The sequence below is a fragment of the Centroberyx affinis genome, unplaced genomic scaffold (assembly GCF_046629955.1).
Source record: "Centroberyx affinis isolate AG114_WGS23_722 - 3 ecotype Tasmania unplaced genomic scaffold, CSIRO-AGI_Caff_v1 ptg007968l_1, whole genome shotgun sequence".
Taxonomy (NCBI): Eukaryota; Metazoa; Chordata; class Actinopteri; order Beryciformes; family Berycidae; genus Centroberyx; species Centroberyx affinis.
Window position 1 is genome coordinate 1599 of NW_027283994.1, and position 25896 is coordinate 27494.

The 25896-nt window shown below is 40.7% G+C and overlaps 1 protein-coding gene across 5 annotated transcripts; it reads left to right on the top strand.

The window, feature by feature from the left end:
* Positions 1–3450: 3450 nt before the first annotated feature.
* On the top strand, positions 3451–16412 carry LOC139639946 (arfaptin-1-like). 5 transcript variants are annotated; one of them, XM_071514105.1, is made up of 11 exons: positions 3451–3645; positions 4784–5050; positions 5120–5202; positions 8900–9001; positions 10988–11096; positions 11728–11829; positions 12607–12719; positions 13152–13373; positions 14715–14872; positions 14986–15160; positions 15273–16412. In XM_071514105.1, exons 2-11 carry the CDS (start codon positions 4786–4788, stop codon positions 15426–15428), a joined length of 1485 nt encoding a protein of 494 aa, XP_071370206.1. In that variant the 5' UTR covers positions 3451–3645; positions 4784–4785; the 3' UTR covers positions 15429–16412. The 5 variants fall into 5 exon arrangements, with proteins under 5 accessions (XP_071370206.1, XP_071370203.1, XP_071370204.1 ...); XM_071514102.1 differs by having other exon boundaries at positions 4784–5202; XM_071514103.1 differs by having other exon boundaries at positions 4784–5202; positions 14718–14872.
* Positions 16413–25896: the final 9484 nt, after the last annotated feature.

The window sequence follows — 25896 nt, forward strand, 5'->3', positions numbered from 1 at the left end:
CCCCCACAACTTTAGAGATTTTTCAAGGCTCCTTGTCATTTACACCCCCATAATTATCCCCTGGTGACTCACCCCCAACGACTGCTCCAGAGCAGTGTGGCGGTCCTCCTTCTCCACTGTGCGCCTGCAGTCAGGGCAAACCCACAGAGGCAGCTGGAGGGCACTGGGGCTCTTGGTGGGCTGTGATGTACCATTCTGGCCCGAGACCCCTGCCTCTGAAGGCAGGACACTGTCTTTGCGCTCACATCTGCATAAGAGGCAGCGGTCACCAGCTGTGTAGGGAGCCCGCTGGTTCAAGCCAAAGGTGAATGGGGTCTGTGGTGGGTATGGTAATGGCAGGAAGCAGGGAAAGAAAGAGAGAACGTATGCAGCCACTTCAGCATTTTTGAGAATCAGGCAACACTTTACAGAAAGTTGCTGTTAGCCTGTGTGATTACTGCTATCAAGTAATAAAGCATATGACAGGTAATGTACTGTGAAAGAAAAAATAAAACTTGTACACATTTGTAACTGACCTGCATAGAAATACAGTTGATCCTTTCAGTTATCAGGGTTACGGTAACAATGACAAGTGACAAAACATCAAACCACTTAAGACTGTCAAACCAAACCCTTTCTCTCAAAATTATATGCAAGACTTCACTTGAGTTGAAGTAAGAGTAAGTTATACAACAGCTAGAATTAATTTTACGGAAAATGCTTTGAACCATCACTCACATGTTGCAGTATGGCTAAATGCTAACAGAAGGCTGCCTCTGATTTCTCAGTACTATAACACTGGTGTAAAAAACTGTGCCAGGACTGAAATGAGTCTTGTAAGTGATGAGTTAGACAGGCTTCTCAAACACCTGAACGTTCCCCTTAAATAAATTTACCTGAAGGACTCCAGAGAAGTCAGCATTCACTGGCCCCTCCGAAAATTGTGGTGCAACGTTATTGTTCATTGGGACCTGGGGGACACAAACGGCCCAATGTGAACGCACACACCAACCACTTCCCACTCATTAGCACCAAAGCACTGGATCAATTAGAGGACTGTCTGAAGAATGTCCGCCTATAGCGTCTGTGTCAAGGCATGGATTACCCCTTGGCATTGATTTGGTTTGGAGGGATTTATGGTTGATTTGACTCTGGGTGAGTGGGCTAATTATAATATGCTAATCACAGTTCACAAGCTGTGTCTCTGTGTTGGACAGGCAGGACAGCAGATAGTAATAAAATCAAGTTTGGAAATTACTGAAGTGATAGGCAGGTTGACCACCATCTAAATATGATGGTGTGACTACATTTGATGTTTGGACATTAACAGTCAAAATAGATATGATTTTGATTTGGAATCCAAGAACCAAAAACAGGTTAACATTGAATTGTCAGATGTTATAAAACTGCAGCAAATGAATATCATGTCACCTTACCAGAGAAGCTATATCAATAAAAGGAAATAAACAGTACACTGTTTGGAATTGTCAAAGCGGTCTTTGTGACAATAACTAATAATGCATGAAAATCGAATACACCACTTAAGAGTTTAGCATTTGCTTTTGATGGAGAATGGAGGTTATTCTCATGATGTCTACGTTGTTATAGATTTGTTGGACGGCAAGGGTCAACACAGTTGAATATGGAGGGTTATTTGTTAAGCTGTATGTTTGTTTATGTAACATAAACATAGTCATGTTTGCTAAGTGGAGAACGTCATCTGTCTGACTACAACAATGAAATACACAAGAAAAAAATAAAAAGGCACTAACGCACAAGACTGCCATGCAGAAACATGAAGACAACTGGTAAATAGTAGGGTTGTGTTAGGGCCGTATGATCTGACTATCAGTTATCTAAAATGTTTTGCACAATTGAATTCACAGTGGCAAAAATAATAAAGACCTAACTTACTAGCTAGTTACGTATCGAATCATCATCACTTGGTTGGCGATATAAGTTAGTAAATTACAGTCAAATGTCAAAGAAACTAACGTTTTCTGCTTGTGATGTTAGCCTAGCTAGCGTAACACAGTTATTGTTGTAGAGCTAAAAATGTGTAACTAAGCTAACTTAGGTAAATGGCGTTTGTTAGATAGTTTAGCTAATGGACTGGCAAATATATCCAAGTTAAATTCAGACTTAGGTCCGTATACTGGAAATATTGGAGGGTCAGCTTGTAAAAAAAAATCCCATCAAAGCCAAGCCAAGGCCCGTTAGGACTGAACTTGTTAGTAGTGTAACAATTAGCATTAGCTAACATTAGTCTGTGCAGACTGTAGGCCAACTCTGCTGAACCAAATGTTATTACTGGATAAGCTTGGTTTAGTTAATGTTATCTCCTTGTACTTACAACGCATCAGTTATTTTGACAATATAATACTGTCCTACTGTCAAAGTTGTTAGTTTGAGCTAACCTACGATAGCTTACGCTAACGATGGTAGACATATCGCTAGGCCAGGATATAACTAATGTTAACGACAGCTAGTTACAACATAATAATGTCAGTTTAACCACTTAGCTATATAGCCTGCTAACTAACGTTGTAGTCGACTAAGTATAATAACCATAGCGTTAATTAAGCCTGTTAATTTCTAGCTACCTAGTGGTTAGTTAGTTGCCTTCCCGCATCAGTCTCAGGCCCAAATCAGATTTGTGTGTCGTTGATATGTTGCTAACCGCCCCGGGTTTGACATCCAACGAGAAACGTTACACTCTTACCTCTCCGTTTAAGCCGGCCATGGACCCTATATTCCCATTTCCAGCGCTGCCAGGTGTTAAAAAGCTGACGACAGAGGCAGGTGTTGCTGTTCCTGGAGAACCTAGGGCCGAGGCAACCCCGGCCTTGCCACCACTGGTATTGCAGACAGTACTGCAGCTACTGCCACCGCCCCGCTTGTTCTTCCTGCGTTTAGCTCCTCGTTTAGCATCGGTTGGACTCATTTTTTCCACAAGAGAACAGAGACAACTTGCCGTCCAGAATTGGCAGGGTCTCAAGTGGAATGCCTGGCACAAATACACCGATATTATTACCGGATAGCAATTTTAGAGACTCCCAAAGCGACAGACACTCAGTACCATCAAAGTGCAAGCCGACTTGATAGATTCCAATATGGCCTCTGGCTGGGCTCCTCAGCCAGGCTTGATCTTGCGTTCCAACGCAAGTGTACGTCCCCCGACTCCGGGCATTATGGGAAATGGTGTTTTTCGCATAATATCAGAATGAAACATATTACAGCCGATAGAAAATATACCCGATACAAAATATCAACTATGTCACTCTTAACCAGGACGTTATCATTGACCTTTACTTTTACCCATTACCATTTTTTTTTACTCTGGCTCATTTTAGACGGTGGCGACAACCTATACACGACACTGGTTTCAACAGCAGGGGGAGAGCGCATGCAACAGTTTTGGTCTGCTGCAGATAATTGACAGTCGAGGGCCCACATTGGATTGGTCTTTCCGGAGTCCAAACGGCAAGTCTAGCCTGTAGAGAGTCAGGGGCGCTGATGTTAGATGGCTAGTTAGTGTATCTATGTAACGTTTGTATTAACAGCTGTTGGATTGCCTTTCAAGACAACTCCCAGCGCGTCATACATTGCACCAAGGATTTGAAGTACTACAACCGCTAACAAATAGTTAGCCACGGCCGCAGACAGGTAACGTTAACTAAAGTTTTCTCTAGGCGTTAAGTTACATGACGTTAGCTAGACAGATAGTTAGCTTGCTAACGTTAGTCAGCTAGTAATGTAGTTTTCCATTAGTTCAGTGTCTACTGTCTAACTATAACGTTAGCTAACAATACGTCAACGGGTTTGCTACATTCATGTTAACTCAGTTCAGTGCAGTTTTAGCGCTAGCTGACATTGACTGTGGTGGAAGTTAAAGTAACGTTAGTTGAATCCTTACAATCCTAAGATGTCCACGTAACCTCCTTAGCCAACCAGTATAGCAGTTAGCTCTGTGATATCTTGTTACTTAGTAAGACCATTAAAAAAGTCAGTTTATCAGCTTTGGTCGCCTCAGCTAGCCACGTGACAGTTTAGTGCTTTACTATGGTAACTTTATGGATAAGGTAACGTTAACATTAGCTAGCCTAACTTAGGTGCCACTTCCGGCCTTTAGCTGGCTCATCCATGCTGTGGGTTAATGTTTGGCAACTAACAGTAAACTACCCGGGGTGAGGTCGTAAATGCAGCCATCAAATTAACGTTAACAGTCATGTTTGGGCTGCGTGGTTATCAAGCTGAATATCCGATCACTTATGTGTGTGTGAGAGAGAGAGAGAGAGAGAGAGAGTGAGAGAGAGAGAGAGAGAGAGAGAGAGAATCAGTGTAATGCACAATGAATAACCTCCATGTTATTTAATGTGGAATGTCATAAAAATCCTAAACAGGACATAATGTCCTGCAGAGCACAGAAAGCCTGGAAATACATATCTCAGTAACATTTCCTGGACTTCTATCAGCAGTTAGATTTCTCTCTAAGGCAAGTCCTTGAAGTGTTTACTGGTATTTACCTGCCTCTTCATGTTTCATTGAATAAGGCCTGAGATCCTTACATACAACAAAGTGGACAGTATGCAGTATCTACCTCAAACATTACTGTCATAACAGATTTGTGATTTCTGTACGCAGTTAACAGACCAGTTTATTGTTATTGCTTTAGTGCAGTATCTTTGGTTTTGAGCTGCTCTGCCACTTTACTCCCTTGCAGATGCTGGGGTTTGTTGTGTACTTGAATCAGTCAGCTAACTTGATAGGACCTATTCATGCCATCCTATCTGTCTGTTTTCAGGTATGTCTGAAGTTAGTCTTGAGGCTGAATCGGGGAAGACCTCAGCCGAGGACCTGCAAATGGATTGTAAGGAGGCTGACAAAGCAGAGGAGTCTTTGAGTGAGGATGTAAAACAGGAGAATGTAGACGACTATAGCGAGGGAGATGACAGAGATGAAGTGCTTTATGACATTGATATTGACAGTGTCAACGATGATGTAGAGGAAACTGACCAGGATGTTGAGAAAGGGGATGAGGGTGCTGATGAGGGTGTTCAAGAGAGTGAAAGTGAGGTGACACACAGTGAAGAAAATGTGGAGTACAGCAATGATGTTGCACACATGACTGGCAGTGTAGACGATGGGGAAAACGGGACAGATCACCATATTGAAACAACTGAAACACCAGAGGAAAATGGAGATTCTCGCACTCAAACAAAGGTGATATTTACCTTCACTTTGGACAATCAACCTCTTTCAGTCCTTCATTACAGCGCTCTTGTTCATGTTGCTTTTCTGATCTTGACTTGCAAAAATTGTGGTGGTGGTGCTACTCTCTCTCTTATGATCATGCCAATTTTCTGTGCATTCTGCTGTGAAGCCAAAATTAAAGTAACCAACAACATGAACTTGAGCAACAGCTGTAAATTGATTTAGTGTGTTTCCCCCTTTTTAGATTTGTGGTTGTTGGCTATGTTTCAGATTTCTTTCAGCTTTGGTGGTGTTCTAGAGGTTTTAGGAAAAAGCTGGTGTAGGTGTTGTTGTTTGTTATTGGTGCGCTTGGTGGGTTTCTTGCTAATCACTTGTGCTACACTGTGATGTGCCAAATGTGTTTGGGGATGATTGAGGCATTGCACATTTTCTCTGCTTTATGTCAATGCTGGCTTATCTACAAGTGATTGGAGGAAAGTCGGGATAGATATATCTTTGCTGTTTATTATTATACAATATATGAGTCATTGAGCCATGATTTGTTGAATAACAGTCATGATTTCTGCTCTCAGTAACTATGCACTTCTTTACAGCTATTGTGCCTTCTTTGGTATGACAGTGATTCTGTGTGTGTGTGTGTGTGAGTGAGTGAATGAATGATCGATTGCTCCCTGCAACGATAAGAATCCCTCACAGTGTCTCCTGTATGCAGCTTGTGTCTGGATAGAGCTCTTGAATCCAACACGCTGTCACATGGCTGGGTAAATGACTGTAGGCAGAGGGATTTGGACTCATGCCTTAACATTCTTAGGCAGCCCCAGATTTGTTGGGTTGCTGGAATGTGTGACCTCTCAAGCTGTTGTTTCACATTCAGTTTTGGGCTGATTGCCAGTATTGCATCACAGAATTTAAGAAATTCAAATGAACAAGTCACATATTTTTTTTTTTTTTTTTTTTTTTTTAAATGAACCCTGGTTTATGAAGTCGCCCTAAATGAAGGCCATCATGGTTGACATCCAGAATTTTTAGGGCCTGCTATAAGATACATTTTCCATCTTTTATGCAACCTGAACTCAACATCAAGCCACATCGTTGCCTCACATTTTTCTTAAATAGTTTGAAAGGCAAGCCATGATTCTTTCCTCCTTGCTGACGCAGCTAATTGGATAATTAGCTCATTGTCCTTATCCATCCCTTCCCCCTCATGTTAGTTTGTTTCCAGGTTACTGAACTCCAAGGGACCACACTCCATGACAAGCCACACCTTGCCCTCATTAATTCGTAGTCACTTAACCACTTGAGGCATCTGTGCTCTAGTAGGCCTATATTGTTGGCAGTCTTTCCTGTATAATCTTTTTGAGATGGGAAGTGGGATTATCTTGATTCTGAGACCCGCCCGTTCACTCCTGAACCCATTCCTGGATCAGTTCCACTAGGTATTGCAGTTCAAGAATGACTCTTATTTGGATATTTATATCATGATATATAGACAGTTGTGGGTTTACCTGCAGTTGTAATAGTTCACATTTTTCTAACTGTAGGGGTGATTTTTTTCCAGCCATGGCAGGCCAACACAGCTAAATGAATAAAAAGGAAACATTGTTGCTAGTCAGCAAATTGTATTACAGTCTGACTTTTATTTTTCCCCCTTTTTCAAATGCATGTAATCAGAGATGTGCCACTGCCAGACAGCTTGTTTAAACTTGGTCTGAAGGAGGGCTGTCAGGCAGGTGTCTGTTTTATGTGCCATACCTCGATGGTGAGACAAGCCTACCTGTGCATGTTTGTGCTGCCTGCCTGCATGTGGGCGTCGTGTGGCCTTTAAGTATTTATGTGACTGTTAACATGACACCCAAGGCACTGACTGTCTTATCTTTGTCACACAGTGCTCAATATGAAATTATTTTACAGAGCTTGACTTGGGTCATGGACCTCAAGTGAAGGTTTCTTTTTAATCTGTTATATTATGGCTGAATGTATCAGAAAACTAGAGTAAAGACCTCTAGCTTTAATGGAGGAGGATGCTTTTTTCAATCTAGCTGGCTTCTCTGGGCCCAAATTTAACCCTTCATTAACACTCATATCAGATGTCACATTATAAACAAAGCAAAGCTCTAGGCTATCTGCTCTTGTTGTATTTGCAAAATATCTTAGCATGTTATTATGAAATGTATAGCCCACCTCTTTGGTACCTGAATTAAACCTTCAGTTCAGCTATTTTTGAGAAAGCTGTCTTGAGTTGATTTTGTTATTTATTTATTTTTGGCAGTCTGAGAGGCCCTAAATCCTCATATGGGCCTGGCATCATTTTATGGTGACATGCTGATTCATCTTAGAAGCAGCAATGCCCAGTTTTTGATGGGGTTTTGTCTCCTTATGTCTGTGCAGTTACAGTCCAAAAGCATAATTTCATTCAAAAATAAATTTAAAGTGAACATGCTAGCTTTTATATGAAATATAAGACATTAATATAAGCCCAACTCACTCATTTAAACCAGCCAGTCAGTTTAGACTAGACCTGGATCTTATTACCTGGTGATCTGGTAGCTATTTGCATTATTTAGAGACTGGTCGAGTAGGAGTAGGATCTTGTTCAAAGATGCAAATTGGAATTTCTGGTGATAATAAACCTTTTCAGTAGTACTAGACTTTGCCAACTGTGACTCAAAGTCACATGGTTTTACACAGTTAGGACTCATCTCCTATCCAGAGCTTTATAATGATTAGGTAAGTGTCCCAGATCCCTAGTCTACAATGATAAAGCCACAACAATTTTACTAGAATATAGCACAAATATACCTATAGCCTGCAACTACTGACAGTGTCTTTTTAATGTACAGGCAAGTTTAGCAGATAAAATATGAGGGAACATGTATGACCAGGTTCTGAACAGGTTCTTCCACATGTTTATTACATTTAGCTTAACCGGCCCTTTGCCAATGTGTGTTGCTGCATCAAAAGGTTTTGAAAATACATTAGGCCACACTGCAATGAAGGAGTATAACAACTAGGCCTAGAGCATGACCCAGATAGTTGAACTTGATCTGAAATAATCAGTGTCATTGTAAAGCATAAAACCCTGTATTTCCATGGGGCAGACCTTGACTGGATATTGTCTATGTAGAGCATTGCTATGGAGAACAATAGATCTTTGACATACTGGTTTGATTCCAGTTTTTGTGTAGCTGAATGGGTAGGGCACATGCAGTAAACTTGTATGACACATTTAATACAAGATGTGTACCATACTCATGTCATTAGCTGCAGACATATTTTTTCAGACTGCTGTTTTGTAAAAAAACAAACAAAAGAAAGGTAAAAAAAAAAGTGTTGCAAATGGATTTCAGTTGTTTCACAAGAAAGTTGTTTTCTTGCTAACACCATACTGATGCAATATTCCTTTCTTCACTAAGGCTCATTACCATCTTGTCTGGAAAATTAATGAAACAAACTACTGAAGAAGTGTGGAATGGCCAAAATACAGTGTTTTGGAAATGAGGAGTTGTGCTAAGAAAGAACACATTGAGGCTATCTTTTTTTTGTGGTAATTGACACGTGGCAGTGTCCACAAGATGGCAGCCCACAACTACCATATCCTATTAGTAAAGCCCTCTTTTCTTAATTGGCCAATGGTGGTCTCTCTTCTTGAGATTGGTGAGGAAAGCTTTGAGGAATAACCTGTTACATTTCACCTTCCTCATTACAGGAAAGCACTATGGCTGAGGAGTCCCATAGAAGCTCAGCCGCTGAGATCCCAGTCACCAGCAATGGAGACCTGGATCAGAGTCCTGAGGAAGTGTTCAAGAGGGTAAGGGCTTGCCTGCTTAGAGCCTCCTACTCTGTCTGTCTCTGTCTTTCTCAGTATATTTTCACAAAATAAAACTAAAAGCTTGCCTTGCTGGTTAGCAGGCCAGTAGTCAAGCTGTAAAATGGGAGACCCACAGGTCAGCTGCAAACTAGTCAGCTAATGATGCCCAATTTCCCCCTACAATTTAGCTCTTGCTAGATAAATTCCATACATAAGGAATTATTTGAGCAAGATCATTTCAAGAATGTCAGTTGTGCTGCACTGATTGTTGTTAGTGAGGGAATGTTGACTCCATTCACTGTGGGATATGTTTCGGTGACAAGCAAAATGTTAGTTCTTCTTGTGAGTGTTGGCAGGAAACAAGTGGTGTAGGCTTACATACTGAATAGTGTATATTCAGCTCACTCATATTTAACGCCATTGCCATGATGAGCCGTTATTAGTGTTGCAACACCAAGTGCTGATCAGGGCTGAATGAATATATGCAACAAAGCATGCAAGAAACATTTGCAATGGCTGACATGATACAGGGCGCAAGCTGGATCCAAACCCACAACATCAGCAGCGCATGGCATCCATATCAGTATACTGAATCACAAAGCACCTACTTTCTGTAATAAAATGTTGCAGAGGTGAAATTGTATGCATACATTGATTAAATGCTGTACGTTGTCCATCTGATGACAGCATCTTTCAAAACTATCTAGAATTGTCTTAGAAAGTGGATGGTTACAAATCCAAACCTCTTTGCAGACAGAAAGAATAAGCTATTTATCAAATTGCAGATTAGTTGAAATTCCCATTTTCAGGCAGGTTTAAGTTTTCTGTATGGTCTTTATCAGGAGGATCTGCAAGTAGACCCTTGTCTTTACTCTATAACCAGAGGAGAATAATTTATTATGAAACTGATAATCTGCTATAGCCCGGTACTTTTATAATAACCAGGTTTCTAGACTGATTATTGCTATTTACAGAATCCGTGACTAACATAATGTACTGATTTACACATAGAGGCAGGGTTGTCATGGAAGTAAAGAAATTTTGAAATTTTGAAATTTCGGGTGGGGCTTGAACCAAGGTCCTCTGCGGTCTCTCTAACCACAAGGCCACCCTGCTGCTGTAATGTCTAGCATTAGATGCATCAAGTGTGTTATTTTTCAGTAAATGGGTTCTACATTAAAAAGTTCTACTCTTGGATGAAAATGAACAATGCAAACCTAGCCCAAAATTATTAAATTTCCACTGATTAAATATTTAATGAATTGGCAGCTTTGGCCAAGTATGTGAAATAGGTTTCATTATGCTTTCATGACTGCTCTGCAGTAGCGTAGATGGGCAGGCAAGGTGGGGTGCTGCTGTAGTGAAGTCATTTTGATGGAGCACCTCAGGGTGCCCTCCCCCTCTCATCCATCTGACTGTGAGCTGGCAGCGCCTCCAGATGCCCACTGTTACCCATAATGGCTCACAGTCACACTGCCAGTCACTGGCAAGGGAGCAGACATTATTATTATGCTTGCCAGAAGAGCAAGGTGTGGTGATAGAAACAGGATAGGGTCTCTGTTGAACTGTGTATGTCTGAAATACCTGTGCTACTAACCTGTTTCTTTTTTATATTATATGTTTTCAATGCTATATTTTTATTTGCCAATACGCTCACAGCTGGCAAGCATGTAACTAGTGCTAAGCTACTTTTCACATATTAACTACAGTCAAAGGCACCACATTAAAAGATGCCAGAGGGGCTGGAATATGAATATTTCAAGGGACTGATTGAGGCATACTTGAATATGATGTACTAAAAGGTTGGCTGTGTGGTGAGAGATGGGATGTTTCTGTTAATTGGGAACTGGATTCAAGCCTTTTAAACATTTTGTAATAGAATTCGTCCTCTGGCGTTGGTGACATAATATTTGCGTATGGGCATGGACAACCTTGTCAGATATATCAACCTCACTTCACATAATCCCTATTTGTCTCGGTCCACAGGACTCCTTCCCCAGCGCCCCCGGGCCCCTGAACCTGTCAGAGTCTTGTGTCACCTCCAGCAACTTTGCTTCAGCAACAGAGGGCATCATTGAATCAGGACCATACAAAGGTAAAAAGAATACAATGCCTAGTTTTATTGTTGTTTTGTTTATTTTTGTTTAGTTTTTTTTACTCCACATACAGTACTTATTTTCTTAATATTCTAAGGGATTTTTATATTCATTTACTTGTTACAGATTTGTATGAGATGGACAGCTTATTAGAATTTGGCTCTTAAAGCAAACTGTCCAACCTGTTGCATTATTTGATTGCTTTACAGCATGCTACTGTATGTTTGCAAACTGTTTTATCCCCAATGCTCCAGGTTTGGTTTTAATCTCTGTGAAATTTGAGAGGCAGACATTTGAATTTGTAAAGGTGGACATCCAATTGAGTTTTAATGAATTGCCTCTGATCTCCATTTCGTAACCCTCCTTTCCTTTTCATTATCATGTCCTTGTTACAAATGCAAATTAAAATCCTCCCTTAGAGGCGCTAGCTAATATGGCCAGTTTGCCACAATGTTGCCATGACTATTTTCCAGGTTTTCATGGGTCAAGGTATGTTTCGGTTGAGGCAAAACAAAAATTGAGACCCTGGTACAAAAACTCAAAGTAGGAAATCCCCTCTTACAGTTCTGTAGGCGGGATGGTGAATCCAACATACTAATGAATGATCACTTTGAATGCTGTATCTCCCAGGGTCAGCAAGCCAGCCCACATCTCCCGTGGCACCTGTAGCTCCCAGCTCGGCTGTCGCTAGCCGCCTGGCACGCTCTGCCAGCGATAGTCAGGCTGAGAAAGGTACCCACAGCGATGGACTATGGACAAGATGATACCGAATTGTTGCCATTTGCACACAATTAACCGCAATCTACCTTTTCTTTTTCATCAGCTTCTTTCCCTCTCATTGTCCCCACAGGCTATGCTCCATTAAGAATCAAACCCTTCTCTCTTCTTTCTTCCTTTCTTGAGAATTGTTCCTTGTCTCTCTCTCCAACCTTTTTCCTCCCATAAGTTTGGGCTGGTTGAGGTAGTTCTCTGCTTCTCAATGGCTAATAATTGTTAACATACTCCCAAGGGTTCTCCTAAGATCTACTTCTAGATCTCATGCAACCTCTTGATGCCTAGAGCATTCTCTTTGGTTAGAAAACCTGCTTTCACAGAAGTCTCAGTGGGTATTCCTGCTTGCAACCTGTGTCCTCGCAAAACCTGGCACCTATAGTCTCTTTCAGCATTTTCCTTTCTACCAAAACCACAACAAAGCACTTCTCATCACTGTATACTGTGACTGTTAACCATGTTTTGAAGGGGAAAATTCTGACTGATTGTATTTTAAGGTTCATTTTGATTTGAATAATCGAGATGCCATCAGCGTCCTCTTACACTGCTAATTCAGCTTGCCGTAGCATTGTGTCTATGTTCAGGCATTGACACATGCGGCGAAATGACTGATGACTGATATCACAACTTAAAATTTACTACACCTGCATTGTACTTCCTTAATCTTTGCCACAACTCTCTATTCAGCCAATCCAGTAACTCAATCACTCCCTAAGTGAATGACTTTTAATTGTCCAGGCACTATGAAAGGACAGCCAAAGAGCGGAGCGGTGGTCCTTGCAGATGACTTGAAGAACCCCGCCATGGAAAAACTGGACCTAGTGAGAAAGTGGAGCATCAACACATACAAAGTAATCCTCTCCGTCCTTGATTCTCTGTTTTTCTAATCCTCTCTCTCTTTGTCACACACACACACACTTCATATTCACTCTTCAAATGACCTCTCTCCTACATCTTCCCCTCTCTTTTGAGTAGGTGATTTATCTCCTTTTCGCCTTTCGTCTCATTCTTTATCTTCTCACAATTAATTAGGATGTTGGCAGAGTAGTGAACTATACCACAGCCTGACAAACACGTATGACTGATACCCCTCTCTTTCTTCAAACTCTTTAGTTTGTCTTTTGCACACACTCCTTCTCTCTCTCTTTCTCAAATACACATACGCACACAGAGACTCCATACAGTCACTCTTAGTGTGATAAAATGCACTTAATCTCTTTCTTTATCAATGTGTACTAGTGTTTATAATTATTCTAAGTTCCTAAACTAGCTGTCTTCCACAGTGTACCAGGCAGATCCTGTCAGAAAAGCTGGGTCGGGGCTCCAGGACCGTGGACTTGGAGCTGGAGGCTCAGATCGATGTGCTTCGCGACAACAAGAGAAAGTACGAGCATGTGATTAAGCTGGCCCAGACGTTGGCCAATCAGCTGTCCCAGATGATGCAGACACAGAGGCAGTTGGGGGATGCCTTCGCCGACCTCAGCCTCAAGTCACCAGAACTTCATGTGAGTCAATACGTTGAGATTAGGTAGAGTATAGGTAAGAGTTCTGTTATCATCAAAACTGTCATCAAAATAATGGAACATTTGTACTGCCTTGTGGATCATCTACTGTATAATTTCAAACTTTATAGTGTATATCTTTTGTATGCATGATGTTCTGAAGTGGAACCTGTACATAGAAAACCGCTAGACATTGAGAGCAGAAACAAATACATGTACATTTCATGGCAGTTCATTTATTGATTACAGCAAGGTATAATTAATAAATGAACAATGCTAATTACCATGCACTGTGGGTCTATTAAGTGACCTATGGATTGGCTGTTTTGTCTATGGATGGCCAGACTCAGTTTAGTCTACACTATATCAAATCAATCAAATTGTCAGTGGCATTATTTGGGCTACAGCCTTGTGCTAGCCAGTATGTAAATCTTCCAGACTTTTGATATTCTCACTGGCCAAAAACCAGCAATCACTTACTAATGCAAATCTCAGACCCCATTTAGACCCATTAGATGACTTTTAATCTTACTATTTTATTGTTGTATGTTTTATTGAAGCATAATGTATACATGATATGACAATGCTTACTGTAAACTAGGAAGTTGATAAGTTAAGAGGCAGTAAAGACCCATGTCTTATTAATATGCAGGTCCTCTTCCATTTCCTCAAGTCATTGTATTTGTCCCCCATGAAGAAATCAGGGGAGGGACTATGGATCGGCCCCGTCCATCCGTCCATCCATCACGGATAATATCTTGGACACCGGATTTCCATGAAAGGGAATGATGCATCTCAGTGCTCCATTCTGGCCTTTTTAGAAGTGCACTGATTGGCCTGGGGGGGGGGGGGGGCGCTACAACATTTGTTTACTTGATACTAATTGGCCCAAGGGGGGCCTGCATCATTCGTGGGGGCGGGACATGTTTAGTTGTTGTGTTTTGGGATTTATATGCGCTGTTACCTGCATGTTCTGGATATCATGGTCACTCAAATCACTTTATTGTCTTTAGGATGAGTGAGTGAATGAATGAAGCTGTTCCTTTGGGAATCTGACATTGTAGATTTAATATTTTAATAACTCATCTCTTAGAAGTCTACCTATGTTGCATATTCATTTATTTTTTTAACACATTTTGGAAGCAGTGGCCTCCCCATGGATTCAAGTGTTACATTAAGATGACTTGGCTTCACTTTTTCCCTTGAAAACACATGAAGACTATTGTACATATGCTAGAAAAATTTGATACTGGTATCATCACCCATCTTAGTCACCATGGATAACACTGCTGGGTAGACATAATGTAGTGAGACGACTAAAATTAGTTCCACTCTGTCCTTTAGGAGGAGTTTGGTTACAATGCTGACACCCAAAAGCTTTTGTCCAAAAATGGAGAGACACTGCTGGGTGCCATCAGCTTCTTCATCTCTAGCGTGGACACACTTGTGGACAAAACAATCGAAGACACCTTGATTAACATCAAGCAGTATGAAGCCGCCAGGTAATGTGTACACATCACCCGACATTAGAGTCCCATGTCTGTTCCTAAATATGAACATGTACTCGCATGTAATACACATTTCTAATGCTATTTAATGAATAATCCACCCATAGGGTTGAGTATGATGCGTACCGCACAGACTTGGAGGAGCTGAATCTGGGGCCGCGCGACGCCACCACCATGCCCCAAGATAGAGCAGTCCCAGCAGCGCTCCAGATTCACCGTGAGAAGTATGAGAAGATGCGTAACGACGTCTCCATCAAGCTGAAGTTCCTGGAAGAAAACAAGGTCGGCTAGAGGCTAGTTCTGCTCTACATACCATGTCATTATTTAAGGCCAACTTACTGGCTTTCAGTTCAGCTGTGCTTTTTTTTTTCATCTCTTTTCTCTTCCCAAACAGGTGAAGGTATTGCATAACCAGCTGATCCTGTTCCACAATGCCATAGCAGCATACTACGCAGGAAACCAACAGCAGCTGGAACAGACACTCAAGCAGTTCCACATCAAGTTGAAAATGCCAGGTGCTGACACTCCATCTTGGCTGGAAGAGCACTAATCACTCCCATCTAAGCCCTAGTGGCTCAATCTGGGGTTTTGACAAGAAATGTAAAACCTCCACAGAAACTACAGGAAACACCCCCCCCCCCCCCCCCCCAGCTCTTCTGTCCTTGCCTTTCAGACTTTCAGATTTGTAAACCTTTTAGGAAAAGCAAAAAAAGCAAAAAAAAATATCAATCAATAACTCCCAATCTCCTTTTTATTCTTGTTCTCTGCTTGAGATTGTCTTGATGCTTAATCATGAATCTCTTCCTCCGTTCTTTTCATCTCGGCAATTCTTTCAAATCATAGGAAACGCACTTTTGTACTGTTTGACAAATCTGTTGAGCAGGAGTTGCTGAATACATTTGGAAACTGTAAATGGCCTTTTTTTTTTATTCCAGCATATGAATGTTGTATCCCAGCACAGTGGACAAGTTGGCTTGTAAAGGCATCTAAGGGATACATTTACATTCTCATTCTGTCATTTTGCTGACATCATTTTCATTACTTTTGTCACCTTTCTGAGGTGGGGATGCATGCATTATGAACGTCTGGCTACCCAGCTTCAGAAAACTACTCTCAATATGTAATCCCTCATAATCATGACTTGACGCCTGTTGTGACAAACTGGGAAAAACAGCCTTCAAATTTCTGCATATATAGCTGCAAATTAGTCACATTTATCAGCATCCTGTGTTGAGATTATATAAACATGCATTTACTGGTCATATTGGCGGTTATTCACAACAAATGTCAATGTCATATGTTATGATGTGATTATGCTGAACTGATGCCCCTTTTAATAGATATTACCCTCTTTCTTTTGAGTATTCCTCCATATAGTCTATGTCATGGCGTATGACTAAATTGATAACATTGTTGAATTTAAGACTTTGTAATTCCAGAGAAAATGAAGGACCAGCCTTATGTGACTTAATGTGCCTTGATTTATTGATTTATACATCTCTTCACCTCTATGCTGTCTGGTCTTGTTTTTTTTTTTTAAAAAACAGGCACTCTCACTACAGTTTTTAGGACCTCACTGTTGAAGGGAGAAAATGGACCAAGCACACACACACACACACACACACACACACACACACACACACACACACACACACACACACACACACAAACACACAAAGGAGGTACAGTTATAGCCTGTACACCGTTCCACAGTAGACCACTCCACACAACACTGCGATATAGCTACAAACCACTCCGATAACTTCAGAAACTGTAAATCTATTTGAAGACATTATGTACTCCTCTCAAAGATATTTATGCATATAGCACATATGCACATGTATGAATTTGAGACTAATTACAAAACCCTGTAAGAACTGTATGATATATAAGATGTAAACCAAAATGGAGTTGACTTGAGAAACTTGTTTTGTTTTGGGGTTTTTTTGTTTTTTTGTAAATTTGAAAGACCAGCATCCTCTGCCTGAGCTGCTAACCGTTTCTTTCATTGGGCTAAATTGTATTTTTAAAGGGAGCATACACTGGTTTTGATAGCCAGCTGTCATATCCTCAATTTGATGATTTGTACTTTTCCTATGGCTCAGTATAACAGTTTCAGAGTGTGTATGTTGTACATCAATCCGTTGTTCCCCTGAAATAATGCATAGATGAATATATATTTGTAATTTTCCTCTATTTTACCTTGGGTATATATAGTCTATGACGAATGCTGCCATTTGGCTTTGTTTTTCCTGAGGACCCATTAGTGGATGTACTAGTACTAGTATGTACTAGTGGATCAATACCTTTGTAATAATGAAACATCAACAGATGTTGAGTTAAAAAGGTTCTGAAAGTTGTGTAACATCTTTGGGAAAATAAAACAATTTCTTTTCTTTAGAAAGTGTCTCCAGTAGTTTTGTTCATGCTTGTTCATGCAGTGTGTGCAGCAGGAGTTGCTAAGTGCTGCTCTGGTATGGTCAGTCTAATAATCTGTATTTGGTGTCACCACCAGGGGCTACAGAGAGAAATTTGAAGCAAGGCCTATGCATGTGATTTGGCTTATTGCTGACAGAGGGCCTAAGCAAAAAAGAAGTGGATAAAATCATCGAGGGGTAAGAAACGACTGTAGCCTAGGACATGTCCACTGAGAATTTACTATGGAATTACAGTGGAAAATGTTTTTCAGTTAAACTAGTAAGTTTTAAAAGATGGCTCTGCACGTGCTGTGCCCCTATTCTGGTTTTTTGTAACTTCCCCTGTCAGCCTTTCTCTTCCTAGACAGACAGCAGTGGGTTATTGTATAGCATGTGCTGTTGACATAAGGATTCAAATTGCTGTAGTCCCTGAGATGAATAGGTTTAAGTCATCACTAAACTTTATTGGTTCTGTTTGGAACCATGTCCGTGTGTCTTGTTTGAGTTTATTCAAGTGCAGGTGCTGGCAGATTCCCCTTGGTTTCTCATAACCATGAGCCCACCACACCCAAAGTTATATACATTTGACAGGATCTTGATAATCCTCAGAAAAGCCTTGATAATGTATCGAGAGGATGTTGAGCAAAACCTCAGGTAAATGTTTTATCTGTGGCTACACTCTACATTAAAATACAGCTCTTTAGAACTATTGTCTAAGTAACTGTAAGTTAACCAATCAGTTTGAACCTTGCTTGAACTGATTTTTCACCATACTTTAGTTGAGAGTTTTTCAGTGGATAGGAATTAAGAACAATTTAGTTATGAGATAGTGTTATATACTACAATGTGAGAATGTTTCACTTAGGAAACACTGCTGTATTGTTTACTTCCTTAAGAAATATCAGTAGGCTATAGCACTTTTCAAAAGTGTGTTACAGCATAAGGAAAGGCAGAAAGTCATCAATTGCAAAGTACAAGTAATAAAATCAAGGTATATACAAATTTAACTTATAACAATTGGCAGTTTTGTTCTTAAAAGTGCTTCTTAAGAAGAGATTTGAAAGATAAAACTGATTTTGCTTACCTGAGCTCCTCAGTTGAGTCTTCTTGATTATTTATCTCCCCAAGTGTGAGGATAAATAATCAACTCCAAGTTGTTTGACAATTTTTATGACTCAATTGTTTAATTGATCAAATTCTGTCTGTAGATTTGTGGCCTAAGCATTATTTATTCATACACACCAAGGCTGTTTGTTTCAGCACGACAGGGCTTTTTGTGTCTTTGTGTATTACTGTAAAACAAATGTCCTTATCGTTTATATATATATTTTTAAATAATGTTTTTTAATCTGAAAACACATGAAACATTCAACCAAACCACTGAGAACAAAAGCAAGATGCGACAGTAACATGTTATATGTGAATTTTATCATTGTGGGATGTAATGGTCTGATCGAGATGTAGCAGTAAAAGCTATAGGCTACATTCTTGTTTCAGCCAGTTTTTATTCCAGCAACTTATTTCACCTCTCAGACTTGTCTTAGGCACAACAATACATGAATGCCTGTGTGTGTTAACCCTGTTGAATGATTCAGCATCCTGACTGACAGCCAATCCACCACATTACGCATGAGTCCCAAGCCCATTTGCCAAAGTGCTCACTGAGCGATTATACAGCACACTCATATGACTGCTAACTCCCTCAGCGCCCCACAGTGAAGGCTGTGGCTTCCTATTAGTCATTGGGACTTAACACAAACAATAATTAATATGAGTTTTCTTAACTGGTCATCTTTGAGGACAATTTTGAATCAACATACGCTCTTCTGCTTTAGATATGACACGCCCAAAAGGTATATTTACCTGTCTGCAAAATAGATGCAGCCACCACACAAAGCATTGCACACCATTTGCTCTGTTTTGCATAATTGGTTCACATCCCCATATGAGTAAATCATATTAGCTATGCCACCTCAGCAAAGGGATGAATAGCTCCGGGGTAGAGAGGATGTATTATTTAGAAATGGGGCTGCTGATGAAGGGACAGGGAACTAATTCATTCATGGCTTTATTAATAACGGGCAGTAGGATTTCACAGTTTATCGTCTTGTCTGTACTTGCTAAGTTCAGGTCAATAGAGCGACAGCCACATACTGTGTAGGCTTCACTGTCCCTGGCTCCAAGTCGTCTTCTGGTCCCAGTATTTTCCCAAAACTCTTCTGCTAGGATTTCACTAATGGGATTGGATTGAATCTGAAAATTGGGTTGTCAAAACTGATAAGATTCTGCTCATTTAGATTGGGATTTGGTTTAAAAGTTGTTTCTGTGTTTATCAGAACTCAAAGGCAGAGATTAGGATAGTTTTGATGCCAAAAATCAGGATAATCTTGATCTTACTGGAAGGGTGGAATCTGGGTGGATTTACAGACAAGAAGGTATTTTAACTCAGAAACTGTGATGTAACTGATGAAGATGTGGGGAAAGTACAGCCTATCCAACAAGACTTTGAATTTTGTCTTTAATTACTTACAGACACTGAATTCTTATACTGCAGATAAGGGAATGAAAGTAACATGTAATCTCTCTTTTACACTTTTTCATCTGCTATTTTTAGCATTATTAGTAAAACAGACGGACAGACAGAGGTCTGTTTGAAGACTGCAAATCTGGACTCTGTAATCTTGATCTGGAGGTATCTGACTCAAAACTGACTCAAAATCAGCAAGGACAGTCTGATCCTGCATTAGAAAATCTATAATTTCCAGTCCACCCAACAGAGGATTGTCTGCTTTATAGCTATGGGACCTTATCAGTGATGTAGTGACAAATACAACAAAAAAGGTATACATGTATGCCTTTTCCTTTTAAAATACTCTGTCTTCTTTTAATTTGCATCAGTGTGATACTACCTACTTAGCTTGCTGTGTGCTATGACTTTACTTCAGAGAGATGAGTGTCAGCCTAAAAAAGATGGGTGTCCTCTGTTCTGCCAATAAGAAGGCGGGTAAACTGAGACTAGGTGGGTTTGTCCTCCGCTGGCTCATATGATACCACCTTCTTTATTTACCTCTCTATCACTGATCATAGCCCTGTGATCAGCGAGTGGCATTGCACCAGTGGTCACAAGCTGTGCGTGGCGCGCGCAAGAAAGGCGTGTGCGTGTGCGCGCCTCGTCCACCTGGCCCAATCACGTACGAGAGAGCGCACGCCGCCGTCTGGCTGCTGCTGCTGCTGCTGCTCCGCCGCCCCGCAATGTTTGCTGCGGGCTCGGACTGAAGGCTCGCAGGATCCCAGCAGCTCACTCACAACCTAACACCCGAACCGCTAATAGGCTGCAGATTTTCTCCTCTGAAAAGTATTCCTACTAACTCAAACGGTGACCGAGCGGATTACGCGTCCCGACAAAGCCCTCTCATTTCTCCGGTAAGTCATGCAGGACATTTATCTCTGTAATTATGAGGCACTTGTTCCGCACGGCATCTGTGAATGTGCAATGGGCTGTGCAATGACCTGCCTCTGCTGTGAAAAGTCATCATGTTGTGATGAGCGTGGAGTCGGTTTGTGATCTCCAGACCGTTTAGGATTGAGCTGCGAGCATTTAACCTTGTCGCTGCTATTTCTTTTATTTTTTATTTTATTTTTTTTTATCAAAGGTGACAACAGGCTGTGTTCTGCAATGCAGTTAAGGTACAATTACATCATTCTGAAGATTCTGTGTAGTTTTTAGAGCAACACATATCCCCTAAATATGCTGATCTGTTGGTCTATGTGTTGTTGGCAATGTAAACGTAGAAAGCATTGAGAGTTTGTTCTCAGGGTTTCATTCCAAACCTCTACGTGTCTATTTTAACCAAAACATATTACTCAAGTGTATCACTTAATAGCTCAAAAATGTGGATGATTCTATCCTATTTCAAGGTCTTAAAATAGCTATTAACTTGAATATTTTTCTAAAATTAGTTTTACTTTCATTTCAGAAATAAAAAGACTAGGTGTCACTTTTCCCATATGGTAGATAATATGATTATGAGTATGAGATGTCTGAGTTCATACTAAACTACAGTAGCCTATACATGTTGCAAGTAAGGCGGACCAGATCTTTAGTTCTGTCAGCAGAGGCTGCCTTACCAAATGATTGGTTAAGATTTGCTTAGTTGGTTGTTTTACCTATTTGCATAATCCTCATTTTACAAGTATTGGACGGAGACCTTTATTTGAAGTTTGTCTCTTGTTTTTTTGTTAAATGTATCTACATGAAGTGATTATAAGAGCAGAGAGCAGTGATGTAGTGGATGTTGTGGAGTCCCAACAGAAGCAGTGTGACCCTCCGGCCCACGGTTCAACATGTATGGCTTTATAACTCTGCCTCTGTTGGTTTTGTTCTGAACCCCAGACCCTGGCTTCCTTGGCTTTTGTATGCTATTTCACATGCTGAGATGAATTAGAGGGCAATCCATTCAAGTGTTGGGAACAATACCCCAGTGAAAAAAAGTTTCTCCCAGGGTCAGGTCAAGGGGGAGGGTGGTATCACCCCGGTTGCTGTGGAGGCAGAGACTAACATGGAAAACTCAATTCTCTGACGTCATCCCAAGGAGGAAGATATTGGGCGACTTGATTTATCTGTGTGGGAGCTAGGAGGGGCTGAATAGTTGTTGCCAACTCTGGTCATCTCAAATGCTTTTTATTGCCCGAAAAACCTGTTCTTGCCTTGCTCTTGCATTTTATTTTTAAGCTGTGATAAAAACAAACTATAAAAAAAAAAAACTTCAGACAGAGGAAGAAATTGGGGCGTCCTGGTGGCTCAGTTGGCTGAGATTCATGTCATGAGGCTGCAACGTCCTGGATTCAAATCTGGCCTGGGACCCCTGTCTCATGTCATCCCCCTCTCTCTCCCCCACTCCTCCTCTTTTGTAAAGCCAAACATTCCCAAAAAAATAATCTTTACAAAAAAAATGAGGAAATTTTAAATAAGGAGTGTCATTGTGATGAACTGTGGAAAAATATAGACTGAACCTGGCTGGAAGCAGTAACTGACAACTGCCGCACCTTTTCCAAATATGTCTGTATTTGCTTTTTGTGAATTAGGATTCAGGACTGAAATGATGACGCAATATTCCTCAAATGCCCCAGGTGTGTTATCTAGATAAATATTGTTTTGGGGATTCATGAATATTGCTTATGGGCTGCTCTGTTTTGTTATGTGTGAGTCTGTAATGCGATCCGTGTGTATAGGACGCCTGTAAGTAGTGTTTCTCAGGTATTAAAGTGTATTCTAATGAAGCCTGCTCTGCGTCTATGCCCTTGGGCTTACAGTTTTCCCCACTGCCATGTAAACATGTTTGCATTCACTCCGTGTTCCCCTCCCGTTGTCTCTATGGCTACACAAACACCTGCCTTATTTTCTCCTTTCTCATCCTTGTACATCTTAATAACCTGTCCCATATTTCAGGATTTGTTGGTTGTAATATTGGTTTAAGCCATTTGTTTAGCCAGTTTTTTCCATGATCAAACAATATGTGTGTTATTATAGGCAAAAATATCCTATGTTCTCTACTGTGGTGATGCTTGTATGCCAAATATTTATCTATAATAGCACGACTGTGAAGCATAACAACAACAGCTACGACAAAATTTGCCTAAAGCTAATCCTGGCATCAGGCTCGGATTCCCAAACCAACAACTGGACCCCAGAGCCGGAGGACAGACAGAGGCAGTGGTCTGCTGCAGGCGAGACACTGATCACCTGTTAACAAAAGAACAAACGGAGAAAGATTCAAAGCTTTGTTTTGATCTGGAGCCTAGCTGTCCCAGTCCATCCCTTCTTGTCATTACCTTGGCTGAGTGGGTTTTGTTTCTCCTGCTTTACTTTTCCTCCTAATGAAATACTTCTCTATGTTTTTTCTTTCATTAGGAGAGTTTTTAGTGATTTGACATGTTTCCTTTGTGCCTCTGGAAGATCTCTCAGTGTCTTGAAAGTACGCTTGAGGCTGTTATGTCATTATGACTAAGATTTATTGTTATTGTGCGGGATAGTATCATTCCTATTTCAGATATGAGGTGCTAAGCAAACTGCTGCTCAGCAACATGCACCTTAAATGGGACAACTTTAGTGTGAGTGAGTGTTCAAAACCTTTTTCTGCTTGGTCAGTTGTTAAGAGGATAAGCACAGATCCCTGTTTGTTTGAATCAGATTTGCAAAGATTTTACTCTTGGCTATATGATTACGAGAATGCCCTCTTCAGTTACAGGTTAGCTGACAGGCACAGTGCAACCTATGTTACAGGTAAGATAGTCATTCATATTAGTCTTAGTTGAACCTGTCTATAGCCTCTTTGAACACACAATGACAGAGCAGAGTGGGGCGTCCTGCAAATTGGCAGCTTTAATCTTTTCATTCTGAAAACCTTGTTTCAGACACAGACTGTTATTAGCAGATTTATTCTAAGCTTGGGGATATGTTGTGTTGAGGTCTACTGTGTCTGCACACAGTCTTTACAAAATCCTTAGTTCTCTGAGACTGCAGGTGTTTGTGTTACAGGAGGCATAGGCAAGTGACCTGATCATTTTGGGGTTCGGACTGACAGTCACATGTTGCATTTTTTGTGCAGATGTATTTCCACCAGGCATAGCCTGTTTTCCAGGCAGGCCTTGCCCATGGCAGAACAATATTTATGACATGGTGCCATACAGTGGCCCTGTGATGTAGAGCTGATGTAAGCTATAGTATGATTTGTGACTGCGTTATGCAATCCTTGTGTTTGGTGTTCTGCAGCTTTTAATTCTCATAATAAGATGTCCATATCATTAACAATTCCTTCATAGTGTCAACAGAAAGTAATGATGCACTGGTACTGAGCTACCTGCCTACAAGGAATGGCTGGTTCAGTGTCATTTCTCAGTTCTTTCTTCCTCAGCAGTCTGCAGGATATAATGTGATGTATCCCTGTACTACAGAGTCAATAAAGATGGAGGGTTGTAAATGCATGTGATTGGCTTGATAGATCTTTTTTCTATAGATTTGCATGATAGATCTGTTTATTGAGAGCTGTTAGGGATCAGTGTTTAAGATGAACCTGTTAATAATTATGGAAGGGGGTCTTTCATTCACTGTGGCTGAGCCAGTTGTCTTGTCAGTGGCATTGAGAAAATAGATAAAATCAATCAGTATGAGGCTTGGTAGAAGAACATGCTCAATTCAGAAAAAGAAGCTCAGTTATTAGCTGATCACACGCTACTCTGATTTTATTGACTCGTCAGACAGGAGTAAAAGTATAGCACATTTAGAACACAATGCCAGAATCATTTGATGTGATCATTCATCACTGCCCCAAATAGCCTACTAAGTGTTTGTACTTTACAGGCTGTACTACACAACCCAGAAACCCACATTCCTGCCATAAGTACCCATGAATAAATCTCAGGTTCAGCCACCCTGTTGGCACAAGCTAACCACAGACACTCCTCTGTTTTCACTACTTTAAATTTGCCCTCCTTAAGGATCAATAAGAAAATCCAGACATGCAAGATGGAGGTGATTATCTATCACACGCTCCCACTAGCAGACTTCCTCCACAGTGCAGCTGTCAGGATCTGATATAGAGCCTTGTAGTTCTGTGTTATGAACGACAAATGACAGATGAATTACCATAATGCACTTGGACTCACAGGCGCTGAGAGAATTTGTTGTTACTGCTGTCTGCCCACTTGTTTGCTAAATTCTTGGTGAACTTTGGTGAACATTTATCATCAACTGTGGAAAATGACCTGCTGTGTAACACTAACTTATTTTGATCACTCCATGGAGCATAATATGACCTGTAAATCCTCTCTCCTGTATTACTCAACTGGAAATGGATGGCAGGGAGGCTAACAATCAGGCCGCTTATGAAATAGAATATGAATTAAAGAGTCGTTACTGTCACCTCCAGCCGACAGCCTTCCTTTCACGCTGAATGGGACTTTGATGCAGAGAGACTGAATTGTCGTCTATTTATAGGAACGTTTATGAATTGTGGGCCAATTCTGAGTCATGTGAGAGGAACATAGGGGACAGTTTTTTCGGTGAAATTAATTACCATGCTGAAGATCATTAATAGAGGGCAAATCAAACTAGACGAGTAGGACTTCCACTGTTTTGCTCCCACTTCTTTTTCATTTGGAGAACGCTGCACTGTAGATTTTATAGTGATACTTTGTGCTGCTTCCTTTTTCATCTTTTAAATAATCAAGATATCTAAATCAAAACATTACACAACCTTAGCTAATGTTACTGTCATTGTAAGAAAGACAATATAGCCAATATAGGCAATGTTGTGTATTTCCAATATTGTCTCAGCATCAGCACTGTTGCATAACCAGATGTTGAGAAGGAACAATGATAATGTATCTATTACTCTATTGGTAATCAGCGAGGCAGAACCTTCTCAGCTGACCAGCGGAAGATAAACGTGTGACGAGAAGACCCATGTTGGTCAATATGGAAGCTTTAGTTTCCCATTGTGTGGAGTGCCATGCGCTGTACCTTGGCCTCATTAGGATTTCATTCCTCGCTGTAGACAAATAACACCCTGTGATAATCTTCTGAAACCCGCTTTGCAGATT

Excerpts from the sequence above, each read along its gene's own strand:
- LOC139639946 (XM_071514102.1), top strand. The coding sequence starts at position 4,786 with ATGTCTGAAGTTAGTCTTGAGGCTGAATCGGGGAAGACCTCAGCCGAG. Across the intron at positions 11,097-11,727 it reads TGAATCAGGACCATACAAAG|GGTCAGCAAGCCAGCCCACA; the intron begins GTAAAAAGAATA and ends TGTATCTCCCAG. Across the intron at positions 12,720-13,151 it reads GGAGCATCAACACATACAAA|TGTACCAGGCAGATCCTGTC; the intron begins GTAATCCTCTCC and ends TGTCTTCCACAG.